The sequence below is a fragment of the Elgaria multicarinata genome, chromosome 23 (genome assembly GCF_023053635.1).
Source record: "Elgaria multicarinata webbii isolate HBS135686 ecotype San Diego chromosome 23, rElgMul1.1.pri, whole genome shotgun sequence".
Taxonomy (NCBI): domain Eukaryota; kingdom Metazoa; phylum Chordata; class Lepidosauria; order Squamata; family Anguidae; genus Elgaria; species Elgaria multicarinata.
This window is the reverse complement of record NC_086193.1, coordinates 13,672,058-13,696,282: the sequence shown is the minus strand read 5'-3', so window position 1 is coordinate 13,696,282 and position 24,225 is coordinate 13,672,058. Positions and strand designations below refer to the sequence as shown.

The 24,225-nt window shown below is 62.9% G+C and overlaps 3 protein-coding genes across 8 annotated transcripts in view; 1 reads left to right on the top strand and 2 right to left on the bottom strand.

Moving 5' to 3' along the window:
- The window catches only part of EPS15L1 (epidermal growth factor receptor pathway substrate 15 like 1), a 28,313-nt gene extending 16,453 nt beyond the window's left edge, over positions 1 to 11,860 (bottom strand). For 4 of the 6 annotated variants that reach the window (XM_063147388.1, XM_063147392.1, XM_063147391.1 and 1 more), the window contains exons 1-12: positions 11,798 to 11,860; positions 6,530 to 6,574; positions 6,143 to 6,232; positions 5,496 to 5,543; positions 5,127 to 5,222; positions 4,942 to 4,998; positions 3,650 to 3,775; positions 3,037 to 3,096; positions 2,516 to 2,752; positions 1,158 to 1,315; positions 746 to 908; positions 333 to 395 (exon numbers count right to left, since the gene is read on the bottom strand). In XM_063147388.1, coding sequence (XP_063003458.1) covers positions 333 to 395; positions 746 to 908; positions 1,158 to 1,315; positions 2,516 to 2,752; positions 3,037 to 3,096; positions 3,650 to 3,775; positions 4,942 to 4,998; positions 5,127 to 5,222; positions 5,496 to 5,543; positions 6,143 to 6,232; positions 6,530 to 6,574; positions 11,798 to 11,833 — 1,179 coding nt within the window. In that variant the 5' untranslated portion in view covers positions 11,834 to 11,860. The remainder of the gene's footprint in view (positions 1 to 332; positions 396 to 745; positions 909 to 1,157; positions 1,316 to 2,515; positions 2,753 to 3,036; positions 3,097 to 3,649; positions 3,776 to 4,941; positions 4,999 to 5,126; positions 5,223 to 5,495; positions 5,544 to 6,142; positions 6,233 to 6,529; positions 6,575 to 11,797) is intronic. The other 2 variants (XM_063147390.1, XM_063147389.1) reach the window with 2 other exon arrangements.
- A 555-nt stretch (positions 11,861 to 12,415) lies between these two features.
- Positions 12,416 to 18,355, bottom strand: CALR3 (calreticulin 3). Its single transcript, XM_063147375.1, has 9 exons — positions 18,247 to 18,355; positions 16,894 to 16,995; positions 15,511 to 15,714; positions 14,994 to 15,088; positions 14,382 to 14,591; positions 13,466 to 13,579; positions 13,202 to 13,345; positions 12,987 to 13,079; positions 12,416 to 12,556 (listed from the first exon to the last, which is right to left on the bottom strand). Exons 1-9 carry the CDS (start codon positions 18,353 to 18,355, stop codon positions 12,416 to 12,418), a joined length of 1,212 nt encoding a protein of 403 aa, XP_063003445.1.
- A 317-nt stretch (positions 18,356 to 18,672) lies between these two features.
- On the top strand, positions 18,673 to 24,221 carry C23H19orf44 (chromosome 23 C19orf44 homolog). Its single transcript, XM_063147374.1, has 8 exons — positions 18,673 to 18,786; positions 19,535 to 20,140; positions 20,652 to 20,913; positions 21,430 to 21,506; positions 21,706 to 22,267; positions 22,405 to 22,500; positions 23,041 to 23,207; positions 23,852 to 24,221. The coding sequence occupies exons 1-8, from the start codon at positions 18,673 to 18,675 to the stop codon at positions 23,930 to 23,932; spliced, it is 1,965 nt and encodes a 654-aa protein (XP_063003444.1). The 3' UTR covers positions 23,933 to 24,221.
- Positions 24,222 to 24,225: the final 4 nt, after the last annotated feature.

Below are 24,225 nucleotides of genomic sequence, written 5' to 3'. Positions count from 1 at the left end.
GACGACGGAGCAGCGCGCGGAGAGGGAAGCAAGACGGACAAAGCGCCTGGGATCCTTGAGCTGGAGAAGGCCAGTGAGATGCAGCATGCCTGGACCGGGATCCAAGCGGATCCGTTTAGAGCGGTTGGCCGGATTCCTCTCCCACGGCCCAGGAGCAGCGGATCCTGTCCCCACTTTCCCTCCCTCAGCGTGACGGCAAGGGTTCCCCCCACCTTCCCCGGCTGATCTCAGCTCCGACGGAGGGAGCCGTAGCGAAGTGGCAAAAGAAAGGCCGCCTGAAGGTGGGGGGGGGAGAAGGGGGGCTGCATGCCTCGGGAGCGCCGTTTACTCACACGACGCATGTCTGCAAGGGCCGGGATCTCACTTCCTACCGAAGCCAAGTACCCTGAGAGCGTCTAGAGGAGGAAGCACAGAGGAGCAGGCGCTCAGGCTCTCCGGGAGGAAAGGCAGGCCGCCCCACGGGAGCGGGACGCAAAGGTGTGCTGGGGAGCGGGCCAGGGGGAGGATCCGGGCCCCTCGGAGGCAGCTGGGTTGAGAAGGATCGGAAGCAGCGGCCGCCCAGAGCCGGACCAGGGCCCAGGCAGACGCCGCAGCCCCCGCTCAAAACTCCCCATGGGCCCCAACAGGTTGCTTTAAGGGACCCCGGCTCAAAGGATGAGCTACCAGCAGCAAACAGGGAGACGCAGACGCACAGCGCGCACGAGAAGGGGAGAGAGCACCGGTGGGGTGGGGGCCGGGGGCTCACCTGGCCGGGGCCGGGCATGCTCCTTTCCGCTGGGGGGATCATGTCTGGCAGCAGCACCTGCGGAGGGTCGACGCCTTTGCTGACCTTCTGCTGGATGAGGTGCATGGCCAGAGCGAACTGGTCCTTGTTCAGCTTCCCCATCTGCCGGGTGTCAGCCAGCGCCCTGCCAGGAAGAGGCCCTCCGCTCCATCAGACCATCCGGCCCAGGCGGCCTTCCCCAACGCTGCCCTCCAGAGGGGCCGGACTGTCGCCCACAGCCAGCCTGGCCCAGGGCCACGCCAGCTGGGGGATGATGGGTGTTGCAGTGCGCTGAGCCACAGGCCCCACGGAGGGATCAGCATCACCGAGCGCCTGGCTGGGAAAGGCCACCCCCCTCCCGCCCTCCCTCCCTCCCCCCACGATGGGCCCGTACCAGATGTGCGCGAGGAGGCCCTGGGACAGCCCCGAGTGCATGAAGATGTCCTTCACTTCCAGGCCGCTCACGAAGCCGTCCAGGTCCAGGTCGGTCTTCAGGAAGATCTCGTCGTAGCGGACTTTGTCGGTCAGCGGCACCACCCAGGTCGCGGCGGGCTGCAAGGGCGGCAGAGAGCCCGGCTGCAGTGCGCAAACGACACCCCGCCGGCCGGCCCTCCTTCCAACAGTGCACCGCTGCCCCCGCTGTTCTGGATGGGGCTATGGTCCCCGCCAAGGAGCAGGTAGGAGCCTGGGGGTTCCCTCAGAGCTCCCCTTGCCCCTGGAGGCTCAGGTGGCCTTAGTGGCCTGGTGGGCCTTCTACCCGCTTCAGTTGGTGGCCCTATCGGCACAGGGATAGCCTGGCATCTAGGCTCTGGGAAACGCCAAGACAGATTACTGCAATGCACTCTACGTGGAGCTGCCCTTGAAGACCGTCCAGAAGCTGTGGCTTGTGCAAACGGCAGCGGCCAGAGGGTCTGAGTGCAGGATCTCATTCTAGCCTGCTTGCACTGGCCACCTTTACGTTTCTGAGCTCCATTCAATTTATTCATTTATTTATTTATTTATTTATTACATTTTTATACCGCCCAATAGCCGAAGCTCTCTGGGCGGTTCACAGGTGCTGCTCGGATATAGAAAGGCTTACATGGCTCAGGACCACAACACCTGGCCAAGCGCCTCTCCTGGAATGAGACTGGCCAGATGCCCACGGGTGCCATCGGAGGCCCTCCTTCCTCCAGGTTGGCAACGAGGGAGGGGGCCTTCTCAAGGGGGGCCCCCCAAGTGAGGAAGGCTCGCCTGGCACCAACACAGTCCTCGTTTTGCCACCACGTGAAGACTTTCCTCTCTTCCCAGGCATTTGATGGCAAATGACGGGTCATTTTAATAGCTGTTTTATCAGGACCTGGGTATTCTTCATTGTTTTTACCTGTCCCCTTTTACGTTTTGGTATGTTAAAGGTTTCCATAGAATCACGGTATAGTAGAGTTGGAAGGGGCCTTTGAGGCCATGGAGTCCAACCCCCTGCTCAATGCAGGAATCCACCCTAAAGCATCCCTGACAGAGGGTTGTCCAGCTGCCTCTTGAAAGCCTTATACTGAATTTTATCACATTGTGAACCACACGCGGAGCTTTTGTTATTGGGCTGTGTAGAAATGAAGTTGAGCCTCCCCACTCAGAGCCAGTGTGCCTCGGAACAGCCCGGCAATCGGGCCAAATATGTCGGACGGCTTCCTGCTCCGTGGCCAGAGAGGAGCGTCGCGTCCGTCAGCAGGTGCCTGCAGCGTGACCTCCTGCCCTCCCGGCCCCCGGCCCTACCTGGGCTTGCTTGAGGCTGTGCTTGGGCGAGAGGCTGCCCGTGCTGCTGAGGCTGTTGACACTGCCGTGAGAAGGGGTGGAGCGCAGGCTGTCTTTGGGGGGAGGGCTGGCCGGCAGGACCGGCACTGCCCCGGGGAAGAGGGGGCCCTTCTTCCGCTTGGACGGGGGCACGAGCGACGGGGGCAGGGCGGACGGGACGGGCTCCTTCTCCAGGGCGCGGTAGACCAGGTGCATCGCCTGCAAGGCCCAGAGGGAAAAGACGTCTGCAGAGAACAACGAGGAGGAGGAGGGAGAGGAGGAGGAGGAGGGAGAGGAGGAGAGGAGGAGGAGGAGGGAGAAGAGGAGGAGGAGGGAGAGGAGAAAGGAGAGAAGGAGAGGAGGAGGAGGAGGAGGAAGAAGAGGAGGAGGAGGAGGAGGAGGGAGAGGAGCGGGGGGGCAGCGGCTCAGGCCCAGAGGGAAAGGAGCTGGGGGGGGGCTGGAAGTCGCGGGGGGGGGGACCAGCGCCACGATCCCGTACCTACCACGGCAAACTCATCTCTGTCCAGGTGCCCGTCCTTGTCGATATCGCTGAGATCCCACACCTGCAAACGGGGGCAGAGGGAGACGATCAGAAGAGCAACGAAGGAGCAGCTAAGGACAACCACCACAACCGCAACCCCTCACGGATTTCCTGCATGGAGGACTCCAGGCCGTCCCTGGTTTTAAGGCTCAAAGGAGGCCACCAGCCCCCTCGAGATGCACGCGTGCACGCGCCACCCCCTCCGCTCCAACTGCGGGAGAGAGCCACGGAACGGCTGGGGCAGCTCACGAAACCCACAAAGGCACCGCGTGAAGCACCCTTCACAGCGGAACCCACGAAGCTGGGGTGGGCAGGGTTCCGGCAAAGCTCGCAGGGGCTGGGCAGGACGGCCCCCATCCACCCTGCCTCTTCCCAGCGCAAGCCCTTCCGGGTGGGAGCGCCTCATGGGCCACAAGAGGAACGAGCCTGGATCAAGCTCTGAGAGGCGCCCAGGTTGCCAACGTGGACAGACCGGCCTCTGTCTGAACCTGCCGAGACGCCAGTGACGCGCCCCAGCCGCCGTGACACTGCGGAGAACCGGGCGAGCGGGCAGCGAGGGCCGCCGCTGGGCTTACCCTTCCCAGGATGTCCAGAGGTAGCTTGGAGTTCATCAATACCGGCTTCACTTTGTCTCCTGAAAGCAAGCCGCCGAGGGGCAAAAGGCTTTCGAAGATGCCGTCAAACTTGGCTCTCTCCTCCACCTAGAGGGCAAGAGACAGACCCGCAATCAGACTGAGGGAGCCCAGCGAACGGCTGGGAAGGGGCCCGGTGGGTGCTCAGAGCCCAGGCCGGCTCCCGCCGCAAGGCTCTTTCAGGCCCCACGTTTAAGGAAAGGAGACGAGGATGGGGCTGCCCCTGAAACTTACACGGGGGGCGTCACAGGCTAACGCTGGCCTTGGGGAGCCACGGCGCCCTCGCCTCCGTCCCCCCACCCACCCACAGTGCTCGGAGGGCAGAAATCAGTGCTCAAGGTGCCGCCTCAAAGCCCACCGGCCACGGAGGGCCACGCCTGCAGAGCGGTGGGGCCTCCTGGAGACCGGCGTAGCCACGGCATGAAGGCAAAGCTTAACCTTTGGCCAGGCCAAGGGGGCTTGCATCCGTCGCTTGGAAGAATCGCCCGGCCCACGCTGCTCCCGACGCTCTCTGAACCGGGGATTTCGTACCATACGGGCTGGCAGGGTTTGGCCCGCCTGCCTCTCTCCCATTTCCATCCACAAGCCTAGCCTGCCTCAGCCCACCCCGACCATCCCAACCGCTTTGTGCCCAAGTTGGCACCGGACCCGGCTCTCCGAAGGACCGCCTTCGCCCACCCAATCCTGCCGTCGCTGAGCACCTGCCTGGGACGTCCTCCCTGAGAGTGCCCCGTGCAGACGGGACTAGCCTGGTGTGTGTGGGAGTCAGGACTTCATTGATGGTGGCTCCCAAACTGTGGAGGTCCCTCCTTATAGACTTCTGTGGAGGCCGAGCGCCAAGGCCTCCCTCTGCCTTGGACAGAGGAGCTCAGGTGCTCTGTCCACTTGCTCGGGCGGGGATTATGGGCTTCGTTCCTCACCCGGGGGCCTTGTTTGTGTGTCACTTGGCACGGGCAGGGTCCCCAAAAGTGGCCGAAGGTATCATTAACAACCACAACGGCCTGACGTAACGGCAGGCCATTGCAGAGACCGGACGTTCTCGTCCTTTAGGAAGCCCCGCGGACGTTAAGACGGCGCTACAAAGGCAACGCAGCCTCCTGCCGTGTGACGGGCCCCAGGCGGTCGATCCGCACGTAAAGCGAGAGACTGGCCACGGGGCCGTGTGGACGACGAGCCCCACGGGGGGAAGGCAGCTCCCAGCCACGGCACAGAGCGGCGAGCCGGAGGAAACTCACCCTGACGGCCCAGTGAGCCTCCGACGAAGAGATCAGCAGGGGGCTGGTGCTGTCGTGCTGAAAGGACAGGGGGGGAAACGCCTCAGCGCCTGTCTGACAGCCCCCCTCTTTGGGAGAACGGGGCGGCCGAAGCCGGAGGAGCCGTCTGCCGGGGGGCGGGGGGGAGGAGGAGCGGCGGCACTTACAAACTTTGGCGGTGGGAGCGTCAGGCTGAGGTTTCCGAGGCTGACTTCGTGGCCACTCTGGGCACAGGCCACAAGGCGCATCGCAATGAAGAAGCCCTGGCACAGAGAGAGAGAGAGAGAGAGACACAAGCCGGTCGGCTAGCCAGTCACCAACACAACGGGCTCCTGTCGTCCCCGAGGGAAGGAGCTGCGGTCGATAGGCGGCCCGGCTGGAGGGCCCTCAGCACCTTCCCTGGTTCTAGGTGCTGGCACAGGAGACGGGCACAAACACACCCGCCCCGCCCACTTGAACCCCTGAGGGGTGCCCACCTGAGCCCCCAGAGCTGGGCTTTCAAGGGGGGGGCGCTTTCTCCTCTCCGCCTCACGTACCTGCTTGTCCAGGAACCCCTTTCCCTCCGGATCAGCCAGATCCCAGATCTAAGAAGACACAAAGCGACACGCTGACTCACGACTCCAAAGTGGAAGCAGGGAGCCCTTGCGCCGGGCCCGATCCAACCCAGCCTCCTCCAGGCAGGGCTCTCAGGGGCAGAGGCCTTTCCCGGAAAGCAGCTGCAACCCGTGGAGAAGGCCAGAACCTCTGCCCGGCACAGTCCAGAAGATTTGGACTACAGCTCCCATCACCCTCGGCTGGCTGGGGCTGTTGTGAGTTGGTGTCCCAAACCACTGGAAGGCACCAGGTTCCGGCAGCGTGGTGGTGGGGAGGGAGGGGGGGAGGGGAGGGAGGGCCGCCTATTGTGGCTTGTGTGTTGCTCGCCGTTCCAGAGGAGGGCGGTTCCTGCCCTGTCCCGCCACGCCCACGCCCACGCCCACCCGAAGCCCGCCGCCACTGCATCGGACAGGAGGACGTCCCCAGGGCAGAGACGGGCCCATCCCACCGAGTCAGGCCCCGCGGCAGTCTGGGAAATGGGGGGTGGGGTCTTCCTCTTGCGTTGCGTCCTGCCCCCGCTGCCTGCTTCTGGGAGGTACAGCCCCCTCCCCAATCCCCCTCCCCTCCCGAGGGCTGACGCTCGACTTACTTTCCCGAGGACGGCATCCCCGAGACCCGATTTCTTGAGGAAGAGGGCGGCATCGCTGGCACCGACCCTCCCAGCGCCGGCCGGATCCACCTGCAAAAGCAACGGCCGCGCACCAGCTGAGCTACGAAGAGAAGTGCTCCCCCCTCACGGGCCCAGGCCGGCATCCCGTCTGTCCAAGGCTCCGGACTTCGGGGCTCGGTCATCTTGCCCTCCTCGTCCCGCCCCTTTGTCTTCTCCCCAGCCTGAGGAAGCGTTCTGTTGAGCTCAAAGGCTGGCTCCCACCTCTGCTCCCCTCCCAGGGCCAAGCTCTTCCAACGCGACCACCCCGTGCGGGAGGGGGAGGAGGCAGGGCAGGGGGCACGAGAGGAGGACGCGTCCGGCACTCGCCTGCTTGTAATAGGTCTCGTAGAGAGATGGGTTCCCGGCGGAGAGCTGAGCGGGAGAGAAAAGGGGGAAGCCGAGGTGAGAGCAGGCCCCAGCAACCCCAGGCCCAGCCGGAGCCCCCGGCCCTCCCAAGCTGCCGGCCCCGGCCTTCTGCCCGAGCCCAGAGAGGGATGGAAGGCGCCCACCCAGTCCCTTCCAGCTACTCGAGAGGAGGAGGAGCAGCGCGCCCAGGTTCAAGGAGGCAGGCGGCAGGGATCTCCCCCCCCCCCCCACGGCCAGCTTCCGTGCAGCGCCTCCATGCCGTTGGCTTGCCCTCCAGACAACTGTCAACAGAACAGAACTCAGAGATTGGTTGCTTCAAACAGCCTCCAGGACAAAGCAAGCGGCCCCCCGGCCCCCGAGGCAAGACACGCACGTGGGGGCCCCTATGAGGACGGAAGACCCACGGCAAACGCGGAGAACTGAGGTCCACGCCATTCGTCCCCCTCCGCATGTGCCTTCATGTGCAAGCGGGCAGGGAAGAGCGGGCTCGATGCGCTGGGCTGGCGAAAAGTCCTCCTTGCCCCCAGCCACGCTTCCTGCGAGAAGAGCGAAGGTGGCGCCCGGAAACTCAGCACGGGTCGGAGTCGCTTTACCATGAAGGCTTCGGAGCGCAAGTTCACGGTTGCCACAGAGTTCCCTCCCCTGCACCCGTTCCGGCTGCGCGCACGGACAGGCTCGGCTTCTTCTCACAGCAAGGAAGGGATTTCACAACCGCCGCTGGCGCAACAGCGCATGAGTGTACGCGGGGGTGTCTTCCTTGCAGAAACCACCTGCCGCGGCTTCTCCCAACTGGGCACCTTCCAGATGCGCTTGGACTACAACTCCCACCATCCCCCAGCCAGCCGTGGGGAGTTGAAGTCCAAACGCATCTGGAGGGTGCCAGGTTGGGGGAGGCTGATGCACAAGGTATGGGCGGAGGAGGCAGGAAATGTCACAAAACAGGTGAAGAGGAAGTTCTCCTCACACCTGAACATCGAATTACGCAGGAGGACCAGGGTGGAAGGAAAGGGATTCTCCCACCGACACCTAATTAAACGAAGCCGGCTGCTGATGCAGGCCGTGGCAGCCTGAGGGGGTTCAGAAGGGAACAGAGCCCAAGAGGAGCCACAACAGCTACATGGATCCATCCGGTTCAGAAGCAGCGTGCTGTGGAGTGCCCAATTCTGGGCCCCGTTGGCACCCTGGCTTCCCCAGAAGCGTGGGGTGGGCTGGCTGGCTGGCTGCTGTGGAATGGGTCATGGCTAAATTGAGGGTGCTGTTGGGCTCCCGACTCCCATCAGCCTCAGGCAGCGTGGCCAGTCACCAGGGGACAGCCGGGGTAGCGCTCCCCACGACCCCCCCGTCAGGCGCCCATCTCCCACGCCTGCCCCGGCTTCTGAGCTGAGGCCCCACTGGGCAGCAGGGACCTTCTCTGCGGCTCTCCCATCATGCAATGGGCCAACGGAACCCGGGCACACGAGCCAGCTGTGCCAAAGTGCCGCGCCCGCCCACGGCGGGATTTCACTTCCTTAAAACCCCCAAGCGGCAGCGTTTCCTCCGGGTTGCTGCTCAGAGGCCTGAAATCTAGACCGGCCTTCGCCAACCAGGTGTCAGATCGCAGCCCGTGTAATTATGGGAGGTGTAATCCGAAACAAACGGAAGGCACCAGGCTGAGCCGGACGGCTGCCTCCAGGGCTGGGAGCGACACGGCGCCCTGGCCCTGAGTCTCCTGCCTCCGCTGCAGGGAGAGGAGCGTGGAGCAGCCCCCGCCAGGAGACCAGGGGGAGCCTGGACCCTCCCGGGGCCATGACCCCCGCCTCCGCCAGAGGAGGGGAGCTGCAGTTCTGAGCATGCAGCCAGCCACTACCCACCCACCCACCCCCGAGAGTGGCAGCGTCTCAAACACCTCTGCCCAAAGCGGAGCCCGGTGGCAGGGGAAGGCTCCTCATGAGTAACGGGTGCCTGACTTCCAGGCCTCTCTCCTGCAAGCAGGCCCCGGATTGCCTTGTGGCTTCGTGCCTGGCGTCTTCCTGGCCTGGTGCTGTTCTCTCTCTGGCCTCTGACTGCCTCTGAACCTCCTACAGCCTGGACGCCGGGCCAACGCCACGCGATGATAACAGGGTACCCTAGCAAGCGTCAGCTCTCAGAAGCCTGGGGCTGACCGGGGTGGGGGGCTAAGACCACCCAGCCCAAACTACCGCGCCTGGGCAGAACCAGCGCCCCTGCCCCCGTCCAACAAGCCCAGGCCACGATGCCCACGGTCGAGCCACGCAAGAGGAAAGCCCCCGTCTCCACGGCACGAGTCACCGGCCGATACAACCTGCACACCGAAGCCCTCCCTTAGTCCACAGCCGGCCGGCCGGCCCTGCGCACATGCATAACCCACATGGTGAAGGCCTCATCCAGGCGCCGAGGCCTTGCCACGCCATTCCCGCGGAGAAGCAAGGCCATGGCTCCATCTCCAGGTGGGAGAGGCAGCAAGACGCAACCCCTACGCTCCTAAGAAAGGCATTTGGGGGGGGGGTGTCCGCCCATTGCCACCTTGGCAGAAGAAACCCACTTTTGCACTGTGTCTTTCAGACCAGGAGCCTTTTTTGGCAGAGGAGCGGGGGGGGGGGGGGGGAGGCTGCAAACAAACAAATGAATGAATGAATGGGGGCAGCCCCCCCTCCCCACACACATTCTCATTCCCAAGCCAAAGCCCTGCTTGCCACCCTCCTGAAAAGGCCGTGGGGGGGGGAGACCTTCCCCGCCCCTCTTTCGCCCCGTGCTTGGAAGGCAGAGGCACGAGCGAGACACACACCCCCCCCGGAGGCAGTGCTTCCCCTCCTGAAAAGGGCGATTTATAAGCGGCTGGCGCTGCGCTCGACATCTGGTCCCTGAGCGGCTCGGGCCTTTCCCGCAAGCCGAGCCAAGCCGGAGGGGGTGTCTTCCGCCGCTCGCTCGGCAGCAGCCGTTAACCTTGCAGGAATACCAATCAGCCCGGGCAGAGCGAGAGGCACGAAAGAGACGGCTGCGAGAACCACGGGGAGGGAGGGAGGGAGGCGCTGCGCCACAGGCCCGAGCTGAAGACGGGCGACTCATCGAGCCTTTGCGGACACACGGGATGGAGCCCTGAACACGCTCGCCTGGCTGGCGCAGCGGCAAAACGCCCCCCCCCCCGTCTTCTTCGGAGTCGCCAGGCCACGTCCCCTCCCTTCCCTCCGTGGCAACTGCTTTCTGGCCCCAAAAGCCCCACGTGTGGATTGTGACAACTGGGCTTGGAAAAAAGGAGGCTGAGGGGAGACATGACAGAGGTGGACGAAACAATGCCTGGTGCGGAGCAGGTGGATATAGGGAGACCTTTTCCTCCCTCTCCCGTAGTACCAGAACCCAACGGGGGTCACATTCCCACGAAGCTGATGGGTGGGAGATGCAGGACAGACCAAAGGAAGGACGTCTTCATGCAGCGCAGAGCTAAAACTATGGAATGAGCCACCACGAGACGTAGCGAGGGCCGCCGGTGCGGAGAGCTTTCAAAGGGGGCCGGAGAGATTCCTGGAGAAGGAGGAGGAGGAGGAGGCGAGCCGTGGCTACTGGCCACGATGGTTGTGTGGTGCCTTCACTACTCAAGGCAGTAAGCCTTGCTGGGGAACATGGGGGGAGGGTGCTGTTGCGCTCATGTCCTGCCTGCAGGTTTTCCCCGCTGTGTGAACGGAGTGCTGGACTAGATGGACCCTGGGTCTGCTCCAGCCTCAGGGCTCTTCTGATGTCCTTAGGAAGGGCCGGGTGTGGACAGTGAGCTCCGCCCTGCAAACTGGAACCACCTCTGCCCTGGGCAAAGCGAGTCTCTCCGCCCCGTGGGGAGTTCACCACCTGAGGTGGCACAGAGCTCCGCCCCGGTTGCAACACCCCGCCTCCGGTCAAGCCCTCCGGAGGGTCCCTGGCCAGACCTGTTTTGTTCTCCCAGGCCGTTCTCCACCCTGCATTTTCCCCTCAGGTGTTGTGCTGGGGGCCTAGAAGCCCCCCAACTGGCTGACATGGCCGACGGCCAGGGATGCTGGGACTCGGAGCCCAAAACGCCCGGCGACCTGCGACCTGCGTGCCCCTGGCGCTGAGGGCTGTTTTCAGGAGGCCCGAGCCTCCTTCTCCTTCTCAAAGGCCTGGGCCGTGTCCCATGGCCGGCCGGCCACGCAGCCACTCGTGCCAGGATTGGCGATGACTAGCGGTGGTCTTCCCCTTCGCCCCGTTTGTGAGCAGGATGAATGGAAACGAATCCGCCTGAGCTGGACGGAGGGCCCTCGCAGCGGGCCAGAGTGAGTGCCCGCAGGTCTCTCTGCGTGGGGCCGCTCAAGCAGGGCCTTTCCTGCCTCAGAGGCGGGCGGCCCCAATCCTGCAAGGACGACGCACGCCTGGGTGCCGGGCAGTCAGTCAGTCGGGCGGGAGGGTGGGCGCTCCTTCCCCACCTGCCCCCCCCCCCCCCAGGAGGCTCCTGGCTTCGTTTGAGCTCCCAGGCAGGGTCCCGGCCGGCTGTCAGGTGTCGCCCAGCCCCATGACCCCCAGCAGGGCCCAGGTTGATGGGAGCTGCTGCGCTTGGGGAGCCCGGCCCGGCGGCTGCTGCCCGTCTGCCTATCCGCCCAGCGCAAGAGAGCAGGATGAGGCCAGGAGCCCTGGAGACAGGCTGAGGCGGCTGGGGCCCAGCAAGGCGGCGGCGGCGGCGACGGCAGCAGCAGCAGTCGGGGGAGGGGTGGGGAGGGGAGGGCCGGGCTGCCCCCCTCCCCCGACGGAGAGGAGGATGAAGAGGAGGAGGAAGAGGAGGAGGAGGAGGAGGAAGAGGAGGAGGAAGGCGGTGCTGCTGCTGCCGCTGCCGCCGGGCGCCCCCTCCCCTCCCCTCCGCCTCCCCCCTCGAGGCCCGGGCTCTGCGTGGGGGGGTCTCTCCTCTCCTCCCCCCCTGGGGCGGCCCTGCCAGGTAGGCCGGCCTGGGGGGCGAGGAGGGCGTCCCAGGGCGTCGGGCCCGCCCGCCTTCCGACCGAGAGAGCCCCCCACCCACTCACCCACCCCCGGGGGGGGCCACTCTCGCCTCGGGACTTCGCGGGAGGGGGCGCCTCAAGGTCACGTGTGCCTGTGAGGGGGCGGGGGGCTCCCCGCCTGAGGGGCTCCGGGGGGGGGCTCCGCTCCCCTCCCCCTCTCGGCCTTGCGAATGGCGGGGGGGCTGCTCTCCCTCCCCCTCCCCTCCCCCTTTCTCCCCACCCCCCCCCGCCCGGCCGGTACCTGCGCGCCGCCTGCGAGGGGCCCGAGCGCCGCCATCTTCCTGCCGCCGCCTCCGCCTCCTCCCGGGCGGGGCGTGGCCACGGAGCGCGGGGCGTGGCCAGCGCGGGAGACGTGCAGGCGGGCAGGCAAGCGCCACAGCGCCGCCCACCGGCCGAGCCCCGAAGCGCAGCACCCTCCCCGGGCCAGGGAGGGACGGAGGGAGGGAGGGGCTGCGCTCTGCACGCGCTCAGGAACACGCCAGCGCCGCAGCGCCTCTTCCCCCCGCCCCCGCCTGAGGAGCTCCCTTTCCTACTACCGACCCACCAGCGCTCGACTACAGCTCCCAGCATCCCCCAACTAGCCCGCCCAAAGTGAGGATGGCCTCTTAGGGGAAGGTGTGCGAGGGGAGCACCAGGCCCAGGGCAAAGCCCCCCCCCCCCGACCCCAGACTGGACCACAGGAGGAGGAGGCGGAGGCACAGGCTGCTGCTGCTGCACGCCTTTATTGGACATCCCCCCCAGGGAGGAGGAGGAGGAGCAGGAGCAGGGGGCCCCTCCCGAGCAGCAGCCCCACCTCCCGGGCCAGGTGGGGAGAGCGGGGCCCGCCGGGCTTGGGCCACGCAGGGCTTCTGCAGGTCCCTCAGAGCTCCTCCTTCTGGGCCACCAGGCTCCCGGACTTGTCCTTGCGGGGCGGCTTCTTCTTCTTCTCCTTCTCAGCCCTCTGGCGCTCCCTCTGCTTCTCCTCCTCAATTTGCTGCATGTTCATTTTCTGCTCGGGGTCCTGGAGGTGGCAGGGGACAAGCAAGGGCTGTCAGCTGGCCAGCCCTTGGGCACATCTGGAGGGACGCCACCACCCTCAGCAGCGGCCTCCCCCTGCCCCCCTCATCTATCTCCTCCCAAAGTGTGTGGGTGAGGAGAATGGACAGGCTGGCCCACGGGGGGGGGGGGGGGGCGGCCAGGGGTCAGGGTCTCCTTGGGTGGGCAGCAGCTGCCCCCACCAGTTCCGCCAGCAGGCAGACCGGCTGCCCCACCACCCCATCCCGCCACGTGGTTCTCCGTCAGGTCTGACCTGCAACACCAGCGCCTCGTTTCAGGGCCCAGGGCCACCCCCGGCGAGGGAGAAGGGGGCAGGCCGCAGCCATGGGGAGGGGAGGGGGGTCGCCTGTCCGTTGGCCTCATAAAGGCCATTTGCGTGACATGGGTTTCGCTACCTTGGTTTCCCCCCAGGTTTCGTCTCCAAATTCCTCGGCGTACCCCTCGTCATCCGTGATCAAGAAGTTGTCGAAAATGGTTCCGGATCTCACCTGCAGTCACGCCACACAGAACAGCGCTTCAGCGCTCCACTCTTGTGCCGGGGGGGGGGGGCAGCGGGGGGGGGGGGCGTTCAGCCCCGCTGGCTCACAGCCCACCCTTAGGAATAACGGACCTGCCAGAGGTCCAGGCCCAGGACGCTGACGTCGCCGTAGGTGCCAATGCTGGGGTCCGGCACATACGCGGGGTTCGCCACTTGCGGGTGGGGCCAGACGCCTTTGTACCTGGGGTTCGGGATCTTCCTGGGCTGCCACTCCCCCTGGAAGGAAGGAAGGAAGGAAGGAAGGAAGGAAGGACGGCAGTGGGTGGGGGCTCAGGACGCACTGCCTCCGGAGCCCCCCCCCCCCGCCCCGGCACGAGAGCAGAGGTGCGGCCTTACTCTGTAGAGGGGGTTCCTGAGCAGCGGGGGCTGCCAGTCGCCCTGGATCCCGGCGTCCCAGTCTTTCGGTTTCTCAGCGCTGTTGTCCACAATGTATTCTGAAACGTCCCAATCCTTTTGCCCAGGGTGGGGGTGGGGGGGGAGGAGAGGAAGGAGGGGAGAAAGGAAGCTCAGTTAGCAAGCTCCCTGGCTGGTCTCGAGGAGGAGGAGGAGGAGGAGGCGGCCAACGGAAGGCAGAGAAGGCCTGACAGGGGCTTTGCACATACATCCCTGGCTTCCCTGTGAAGCCCTTTCCTGGGCAGCTTTGCAGAAGGGGGCGCTTGGAGCACTGGGGCTGCCCTGGGCCCAGCACCCTTCAGCGTTTTTTTGATCCACGGCGTAGCCGAAGGAGCGCCACACGCTCGGAAGGAGGATGTAGGCAAACTCGAACGGGCTCAGAGGAGGGGGCTGCAGCGGTTTGTGCCCGTCTTGCCAATCATCTGGCATGGCGGGGCAATTCAGAAATACGCTGCACGCATAAGCGAGGGGGGGTGGGCAAAGGTTTGGAAGACCACCCCTGCGCAGAAAGGGACGCGGGGGCACGGTTTCCATCCCGGAAGGGGGTGGAGTGGCTCACCAAAAAAAGGGCTGGGACAAGGACCCGTGGGATTTAACCTACAGAAGGACAGATTTCGGGTGGACAGTAGGAGAAACATTTTAGCAGACGGAGCAACTTGACAGTAGAACCAATTAACGGGGTGGGTGGGGAGGTGTGTCTCTCCCTCCCTGGAAGTCTTTAAGCCTCCATCTCCATCTGGCCAGCCATCTGCCGGGGCGCCTCCAGCTTCCCTGCATGAAGCAGGCAACGAAGTGACAGGGCTGGCTGGCTCCGGCCCCTCCGACTCCGTGGCCCCCTCGGCCTGCCCAAGTCCGTCACCTCCGGCTTGGTGTCCTCCAGGTCGTCGATTTCGGCCCGGATGTCCCAGCTCTCCGGCTTCTTCACGGCTGGGTCGTTTATTGTCCTTGGCGGCAAGAAATCCCAGTCGTCTTCCAAGATGCCTGAGGCAGCCACTTCGCGATCGACTCTGACTTCGTACGTGTGATCTGGCCGCAAAACCAGCGCGTATAAATGTGTGAATCCGTCCACCTAAACCAAGCGATGGAAGAACAGGAGGAAAATGCTTCACTCTTGCTGGCTTCGATAACACAACTTCCAGGGAGGCGGCCCAATGAGCCCTCGGCTGCACGCCCAGCACCGGATCCCGTGCCGTGGCAAAGACGAGCAGATCCGCTGCGTGCCTCTAGACTTGCCAACTCGGAAGCCCCGACTCTGTGGCACGTGTGGCACGCTGAGCGCGGCGGACGCTTCCATGGGCGGGACCCTAAAGCCCCTCCCTCCTCCTGTTCCAAGGCCAACTTCTAGGTGATCCGGCTGCGATCCACAGACTGCGTTTCACCTGGCATCAGCGCCCCGAAAGGAGAACCCTGTGGATCGCAGCCTTTCACTGACAAATCGTCAACAGTGTTTGAAATGGTCCCTGGCACTTACTTTGCAGCGAATTTGTTTCTTAATGGGATAAAGTTTGTTCTTGTAGTTCAAAATGACGTGGACTTTTTTTGTATCGGAGCCGCAGATGTCAGGCCCTGAAAAGGAAAACACAATTTGCTTCTACTGACGATGCTTTACGGTGTCAGAAGCGTCCCGGACAGATGTGACTTTAGACTATCTGGCATTTTAAGGAAGAACTTCCCACCCAACTCTAACACAAACCAAAAATGACAATCGAAGGACCCTATCCACTAGCAACTTCTCCAGCTCAAGTTCCCAATAAAATCACAGAATCTGAAGTGGGAGAGGGGTTCTTTGGAGGGGGGGGAATGTCCCCATAGGGCTTTTTGAAAATTGGCACATTAGCTTTCTGATCAGTTTTTCTAGGGTTAGCGCTTTCTCTCTCTCTCTCTCTCTCTCTCTCGTTTTTTGCTTCCACATCCTGGACACTTCATGCAGAAAGGCATTCCATTTATAAACCGGGCCAATTGGGCGACCTCCAGCCATATCAGCTCACCAAACATGATGTAGTATAGAGATTCTCCACTCATGTTCTTCTGGTCGAGGTTGGAAGGGAATATCTTCACATATCCACCGCCGCAGTCAATCTTCTGTTCGTGCTTGACTGTATACTGAACTACCAAAGGCCTTCCTTTATTGCTGAATGGCTTAAACCGTGAGGAGATGGCGTAAAACTTTGAATTTTCCGTCGTCTGCAGACCTGGGGCACATAACAGAGTCAGACCAGAATTGTGAAGTCAGTTGCTAATGAATGCCAGTATTTATTTTCAAATGTACTTTTATTGCAGTATTGTGTATAATACAGTTATCACCCCCAAACAAAATCTGTGTCTCCCCCCTCTTTTTAAAGCCTTGTTCTTATCCAGCAGATGTTAGCAGCATCTGTCTGCCACCATTTCATCAGATCTTTCCAAAATGATTTTTGTAGTCAGAGGTTTGGGGTCAATTACTCCCTTGTTTATGAAAGTGATGAATGGAAACCAAATTTCCATAAATCAGTCATGTGTAGCAATCCTCCCCCCTGTGATGGATTCATCTTTACAAGAGTACAATTTTCCAAATTTGGGGAACGAACATGGCCTTGATTTTGTGGGAGATGCACAGACTCTGATCTATCAACTATTCATGGGTGCAAAATGTATTTGGCAAAGTTTTGTATTTTAAACAAATCCAAGGTCATGTTTGCTCACCTACATCATAAATTGGGAGTAACCCCTATTTAAACGTGAAATGTTCAGTCTGGGGGTGATTCTGTATCTGGGGCTTGTCTCTAGCCTGGACTTCCTCAGGCCTTGTGGCTCCACCCCCCACCCACCCCCGAGGCTCCAGGAGGGGCAGAAACGGGCCCTTGGTGCACTATTCCACATGCCCAGGGCTGCCGCCAAGGGACGGGACGGCCGGGCACCTGCTGACAAGAGCGGCCCCTGGAGTCACTCCGCTTCCTCTTCCCCACTGCAACCTGCTTGTTCCCCTGCTGCCTCTGGCCCGGACAACGGCGGGGGGGGGGGGGGAGGAGGGGGAGCAGATGCCACGGCCTGCCTGCTCCCTGCCTGCCAGGCAAGCGAGTGGAAGCACAGCTGGTGGCCGCGGCAGTGAGGTTGGCTCCACGGAGGGTGTTTTGCCAGTGGGCCCTCAATACCTGAAACTGGCACTGCCCGAGACCATGCGCTAGGAACTGGGCAGTGACGACCACTGGGGGGAGCAGGCTGTGATGTCACGGGGAGAGGAAAATGGCCTCTCCTGGCTGCCTATCAACGATGCTGGCCTGGCAATGACGAACCTAATTCCCATTCCCATTGCATAATTTATCCTAAGGCGCAGAGAGTTGGGCCACAGCTGATGCTGCATTAGTCACGCAGCTCAGACAAATTCCCCAAACCTTTGTCTGCCTCTCGATCTCCGTAGAAATTCCCAGCTGTCAACCTAAACTTCCCGTAGTTGGATTCGTGCTGAGAGAGCACCCATCTCTGCTGCCATTTTGCTGGTAAGAAACAAGAAACGCAACGGTCACCAGATGGAAAACAAAACTAAACACTAACACTCAAGAGCCAAGACCAAGAAACCGTCCTTAAAACATATGACTTTGCACGTAAATGATTTAAAAAGAGCGCGTAGCACTGAAAATTAAAGCCTGTTCCAGTACAAAATTTATGTAATAACCTCCTCCCAAAAAGAAGCAATTACTGGACATTGCCAAAACACTCGTCTCAGCTGTCTTGCGCTGCCAGCAATTAGCCAAATTAGAAGATCTCTTATTAATGAGATGTTGCATTGTCCGGTAAGGCGCAAAACAAAAGGTTTTATTGAAGAAGACGCAGCCGAAGATCCATAGACCCAGGCATCAAAGTGATGCCCACGGTGGCTTCTCCAATGTTGGGGGGCCCTGACCCCTACATGCGTCCGCACAAACAACAGCCCTTCAAGGCGTTACTCTACTAAGAGGGCCTAAACGTTCAAACACTGGCATTATTCCTCTTGGCTCATCCCAGATGTTCACGTTTATTAGTGCTCTGCTGTTTCAGGGTGATTTTACTTTTATTTGCTGTCTGATTTGGCTTTCTTCTTCTTTCGGACAGGCCCTGGGCTCCCACTTCAGCATTCAGGAGGACATGATACATAGGGGAGGAGGATAAAGGTGGGATCTAGTCGGAAATGTTTAAAACATTAATTAAAACGGGCATTCTTAACTCTGGTGGCCACAGGGGTGCCTGGGTGGGGTGCGTGTGTGTGTGTGTGTGTGTCCCTTTTATCTGCGGCTTTTGCCCCCTGCCCTTGGCGGGGACTCCGGAAGCGGCTCTAAGCAGGAGCAGCTGCTCAGTCCTGCAACGTCGCCTTCAGACGTGCGTCGCCGCGTGTCTCGCCCCGCCGCCGGCTTCTCACTCCCTTTTTAATGCTGCTTTTATTCTGCTTTAAACATGGGGTGGCTTTATAGTATGTTTCTCTCGCTGTTGCATCTGTCACGTCTTTGTGTTTGCGACTCGCCATGAGAGCCTGGGCTACTGCGGGCCTCTAACGGAGGTGTTGATGATGATGATGATGATGCACTTCAGGGGCCCGGCGGGGCCTGAGGGAGGGGGAGGCAACGCGGGAGGCCCCGCCCCGCCCCGCCGGCGGGATTCGACGACCCTCCCCCCGCGCCCGGGAAAGGGCTAAACACGCGAGTGGTCGTGTGAACCGCCCCAGACGCGTGTCACGGGAACGCACCCCCCTCCCCCCCCGCCGCCAGCACCACCTCCGTCCAGGAACTGCTCCCGGAAGAAGACGGTGCCACGGGCGGGCAGAGCCAGGGCGGCCAGCGCGACCAGGGAAGCCAGAAGCCGGAGCCGGACCAGGCGCCCCATCGCGCCAGGCAGAGCAACGACTGACGGCGGGGCGGCGCGCCGGGCCCTCGGCTCGCGGCCCATTGGCTGCTCGCTTTCCCGCCACACGCCGATTGGCTGGCCCGCGGGAGCTCGCACCCTGATTGGCCGCTTGCTCCTCGCGCCGACCTGAAAGCCGATTGGCTCGTTGACTTCGCGGATTGGCTGCTGCCGAGGAGAGGAAGCGCTGCGAGCCCGGCTCTGGGCCAATCGGCGGAGGGAATGCTCCCGGGTCGGCGTTGCTGGGCGACGCGGCGCCCGGCCGGGGAGGAGGCCTGGGCCCGGCGGCGGCGGCAGCGATGCGGAGGCAGGAGAGCCGGAGCGCGGTGCTCGCCCGGGCCCAGGCCCACCTGGCGGGCAGGCGCGGCGCCGCGAGGGGGGCGCAGGTGACGTCACGCCCGGCCTTTGAAAAGGTGACAGTGACAACGAAGTGACGTCATCGAAGCGCGCGAACGGCCGGCTTGCGTGATGACGTCACTCTGGGGCCTTGGGGGGCTGGGGTGGGGTCTTGACCGTCCCCGCCCCCTTCCGGCTCCAGGCCTGGACCGTGACCTCAGTCCCCTTTGCGGAAGTTCAGCGCGCGAATAAAGTTGGGATTTCCTCTGAGCGTGTGCAGAGTGCACGAATAGTAGGGAATAGCCCATGGCATGTGCAGAGCGTGCGGATAGAGACAGGAGTACCCCTGAGTATGTGTAGAGCGCACGAATAGTAGGGAGTATCCTCTGGGCATGTGCAGAGTGGGCGAAGAGACAGGAGTACCCGAGCATGTGCAGAGCGCATGAATAGAGACATTATTATTATTATTATTATATTATTATTATTATTATTATTATTATATTTATATAGCACCATCAATGTACATGGTGCTGTACAGAGTAAAACAGTAAATAGCAAGACTCTGCCGCATAGGCTTACAATCTAATAAAATCATAGTAAAACAATAAGGAGGGGAAGAGAATGAAAACAGGCACAGGGTAGGGTAAACAGGCACTGGGTAGGGTAAAACTAACAGTATAAAGTCAGAACAAAATCAGAACAGGAGTAAAGTCAGAACAGGAGTACCCCTGAGCGTGTGCAGAGTCATTAGAATGTCTACTTTTGTGTGGAGGGCGGGGGGGCCTGGCCTCCTCTTCCTCAAGCGTTGCCTCCTTCTCTCTGCAGCTGCAGGATTGGGGCCCCGGGCGCAGGCTGCCCACGGCTGGGACCACTACCAGCAGCAGCAGCAGCAGCAGCCACGGCCTGCCCGTCCTCCGCATGGCCAGCGACCTCAGCGACCTTTCCGATGCTGCCAGCAGCAGCAGCAGCCGCCCGGGAGGGCAGAAGCCGGCGGAGGGCCTGAGCCTGGGGGAGACCACGCCTCCCCCGCGACCCCACAGCCGCTTCCTCAAGCAGAAGACCCAGAAGGCCCCTGCGGATGTCAGGCCAGCGGGGCTCGATCCTGCCGCGAGAGTGGGTCGCAGTGCTGCCCCCGCCGCAAGGCCGAGCGCCCTCCTCAAGAAGCTGGCGCAGATCGAGGACAAGATCCGGAGCCGGGAGCCCGGGCGCGACGTCACCCGGACGGTCTCCGTGCTGGATGAAGAGACCTCCGTGAGTGAGTCCGTCCGCGACTCGCAGCCGAGGGCCGAAGGGCTCAAGTACCTGAAGAGGAAGGCCAGGCCACGGGAGGTCGGCCCCAGGGACGCTGACGGCGAGGAGAGACACGGGCGAGGGGCGGCCACGGAATCCAGGGCGCAGCAGGGCCTCCCCGGAGCCACGCTTGGTGGAAAGGTAAACCCCGGGAGGCTCCTGGGCTCCTGCCTGGAAGGGGCTCAGCCAAGTTGGAGGAGCACCCTTGGGGCTCTGCGCGCCACGCCGGCCCGTGAGGGTGGGCGATCGGGGTGTGTGTGTCTAGGAAGGGGGTCTCTCCCCAGCCCCGTGACACCTCTCACGCTTTTGCGTCCAGACTCCCTGCGAGGCCTCAGACGCCCCCTGGGGGAGAGGGCGTCTGCCCGCGTCGGGCTGCTAGAGCCACCCCAGGCCCAATCCAGCTCCAGCGGAGCAATTTTTAAGGCAAGAGGTTTCAGCGCCTCTTGATAATTCTCCCATCAGCAGATGGGATTGGGCTTGCTGTGTTTTGAGCACCCTCCATGTGAACCAGCCAAATTCGCATTTCTCAGATCTGGGCGCTGCGTCCTCTGAGTCTAAACAACGAACACACTTTTCTGCTGTGGGTATTTTTTAGGACCTGGAAGGATGGGAGGCATCCTCTCACCCTCTCCCTCCCTCCTGCTGCTCCCAGGTACCTTCTCCTGCCAGGCTACGACCTTCTCTGCCTGCCCAGAGTTCCCTCAAGATGCCCCCGCACCGCTCTCCCTCCCCTGCAAGCAGCAGCGCCCTGCCACCGAGAGTTCCCTCGCCCCCAACCGCTTCCCGGAGCCTGAGCTCCATCGGCCCAAGGGGGCGGTCCCCGCCTGAGCACAGCCTCGTCCGGTCACTGGACGAGCTCTTCTCCGAAGCGGCTGGCACGCCCAGGGAGGCCTCCGGCAGTAGCAGTAGCAGCGGTGAGTTTCTCGGGTCACCTCCTAGGCAGAAGTCAGTTCCAGATCAACATAAACAGAAGAGCAAAGGAGGACTTTGGGGGGCAGCCTCCTCGTGAGGAAGAAGGAACAGGGCGGGGGTGTGTGTGGTTGGAGGGAGGTCCGCTTCTCACAGTCTGGCTAAAGAGGGGCTGCTGGTTTATGGAAGCCACACGCCACTCTGAGTGGACTGTGGCGGCAACAGCAGCAGTGTCGTCCCTTCTCCAAACAGCCTTCTGCTCTCTGGTTGGCCTCTCATCTGGCCGTTCTGGTCTGCACAGGATCCCTGAAGCCTCCTGGTGCACCCCCACTGAGCCCTGCAGAGGGTGAGGTGGGCCCGTGGCATTTGAAAACGTCCCGTGGGGATCGTGGCGTGGCCAGGCAGCAAAGCCAACAGCTCCGTCTCCTCTCACATGAGGGGTGGGTGGGGGGCGAGGTTTTGGGAAGGGGCACCAGGTCTCGGCGGGCCCTGCTGAGCGGCAATCCCTCCTTCCCTCGCAGACTTCAGAGTGAACATCTTCAGCCTGGAGGACTTGGCCCCCAGCCCGGCCAGCCCGAAGGAAGGGCGGGAAGCGAAGGTCAGAGCGCTGTGAGCAGGAGAGGCGCACTGTCCGGGAGCGTGAGCAGGAAACCATCTCTCCTCCCAACGGGCTGTGGGGGTGGCCGGGAAGGGCAGCCCCATGGAGGATTGGCTCCTGCTAGGAGAGCCTCTCCGGTCGGCAAAGCTGGGGGTGGCCGGCAGCCGGAGTGGTGCTCACAGGAGAACGTCCTTCCCAGGCAACGACGGCAAAAGCGGCTGGAAAGCCCACCAAGGGCCTGGGAGCAGCCCCGGCTCCTGCTGGCGTCGCCCGAAGCCCCTTTGCAGCCCCAAAGTTCTCTGTGGGGGAAGCCGCGACCCAGGAGGAGGAGGAGGAGGAGGAGGATCCAGGAGAGACGGAAATCTCCGAGCGACTGAGCTGCAGTTCGGCTGGGCCATTCGCTGGCGAGGAGGAGGAGGCGCCCCAGCAGTGCCGAGTATTCGGAGGGCCCTGCAGTGCCGAGTATTCGGAAGGCCCCAGCAGTGCCGAGTATTCGGAGGGCCCCAGCAGTGCCGAGTATTCGGAGGACTTTGAGCCCACCGCCTCTTCCGCAGCATCTGAGGGGACGAGGCCGCCCTCCTCCTCCGAGGAGTCCGGGGGCCCCTGGGATGCCTCCGAGCAATCCAGCCCCACGGAGGCCTCCTCCCTCGGACGCCCTATGCAGGGCCTCGGAAGCACCGCCCCGTCCCTACGCAGGATCGCCGTGACAGACGCCGCCGTCCAGACAAACGGCTCTTCGCTCGCTTATCACTGGTTGCAAAGTACGCCGGTCCTGCGGGGTCGGGCGGGGGAGATGCACGCCGGTCCTGCGGGGTCAGGCAGGAGGCTCCTCTCTGGGCAGCGGGTGCAGGAGCCCCGTTTCGCCCTCCAGTCACAAAGGCGCTTGGTGTCTTCGCAGCGGGCGTCCCAGTCACTCTTGGCCAGGCGGAGGGAGGAAGCGCCGTCGAAGGGGCCCCCGTCGCCAGCCACGTGCTGAGCCTGGATGTTGTGGAAGGTACCAGTGGTGGTGGAGCATGGGCTGGGGGAGTGGGGGGAGGTGAACAGACTGCTGGATTAGATCGACCGCGTGGGTCTGGTCTGGTCTGGTCCAGCTGCAGGGCTGCCTGTCGGTTCCCTCCCTGCTCCTGAGGAGAGGCAGCTCTGCCTTTATGCAGCCCTGCAAATAAGGGCACGGCCTAAACGCTGCGTGGGCCTCCTGGCGGTCATCTCTGCGTGCGCCACTTTGCTCCAAGGGCCGCCTGGCCTGGAGGCGCTTGCAAGCCGGGGCAGGTGGAGCAAGGAAGCGGCTTCCTCTTGCGCTGGCCCATCGCTGGCCCCGGGGCCCTCGGGCAGAGCGAGGCCTGTCCGGGCGCCGGCTGCTTCCCAGGCCTCCTGCACGCCACGCCGGAGCCGGCTTCCTCCCCCGATGCCATGGCCCGTTGCTGCTGCTTTTCCGTGAGCAGCCGTCCTCCTGCCGGCGAAGGGAGCCGGGTCTTGTCCGGTAACGAGCCATCCTGGCACTCACGTCCCCCCTTGTCTCTCCCGCCTCCTACAGCTCTGACGACGTACAGCCCTGCTGTCTTCGCTTTGAACGACCTCCTGAAGCAAAACGTGCTGCTCATCCGGCAGTTTGTGGAGGCCAGCCGCCGTCTCCACGCCTCCTTCGTGGCGTCCCTGGAGGAGGAGGACTTCCACTACCACAGCCTGGAGGAAGCCAAGAGGGTGAGGAGCCCCCCCCCCCGGTCTCTCGGGGGGGTTGACCCTTCACTCTTTTGCCCACCAGACACGTAGCCTTTGCTGCTGCTCGCGGGGACCTTTGGCTCCGCCGTGGCATGAGAAATCAGAAGTGTTGACAGGGGAGCGCGCTCTTCGCTGCCCCACAGAGCTCAGGCCTTTGGCCTGCCCCCGGAAGGGAGGGCTGTGGGCCCCACGGCTGGCAGGCTTGCGTGAGGGTGTTTGGGTGGCCAGAGGATGCCGCTCACGGCCACCCCAGCGCCTCTGCCTTCTTCGGCCTAAGGACGGAGGTTCTGCTTGCCGCCACAGCGTAGAGGAGCCCGGCCTTTCAGCAGGCAGCTTGAGAGACGAGGAGGCCTGGCAGGTCTCTTCGGAAGGGAAGTGCCCAGGCCCCGTTCAAGCCCCCGCTCAAGCCCACCTCCCCCTAATTAAACGGTTGTCCTGCTCATTTTTAATCGTAGAATAATCGAGTCAGAAGGGGCCTAAAAGGCCATGGAGTCCAACCCCCTGCTACGTCCTAACGGTTTCTGGCCGTTCCGTTGTTACTCCTCCCGTGAGTCGTTCCGGGAGCCCCTGGGCCCTTCGGGGCCGCCTTGCTTTGCGTCTCAACCGGCTGCTGTTTCCCCCTGCAGTACATTGACCGCCACAAGCCCCGGCCGCTGACCTTGGAGCAAGCGTTGCAGCGCGTGGAAGAGCAGCGGCGGTGGGAATAAACGGCTCTTCAGGGCCGCGTGGAAGGGAAGAGGCCGCCCTCGGTTCCCGCAAGGGAAGCTTGCCCTCTGAGCACGGAAGGAGGCCAGTTCGCCGGGGCCGGAGGGCTCTGATGGCCAAGGGAGCAGGGGCCCACGGGCCCAGAGGAGCCACATCCTGAGCTCGGCAGAAGGGAGACCTGGGCGGAGGCGGGGCCCTGGCAGCCGCCTCCTGCAGCCACAGAGCCCTCCACGCGAAGGGCAAGCGGAGACCGCTGCCCCCCTCCCTCGCCCCCCTTCAATAAAGCTCAGCCTTG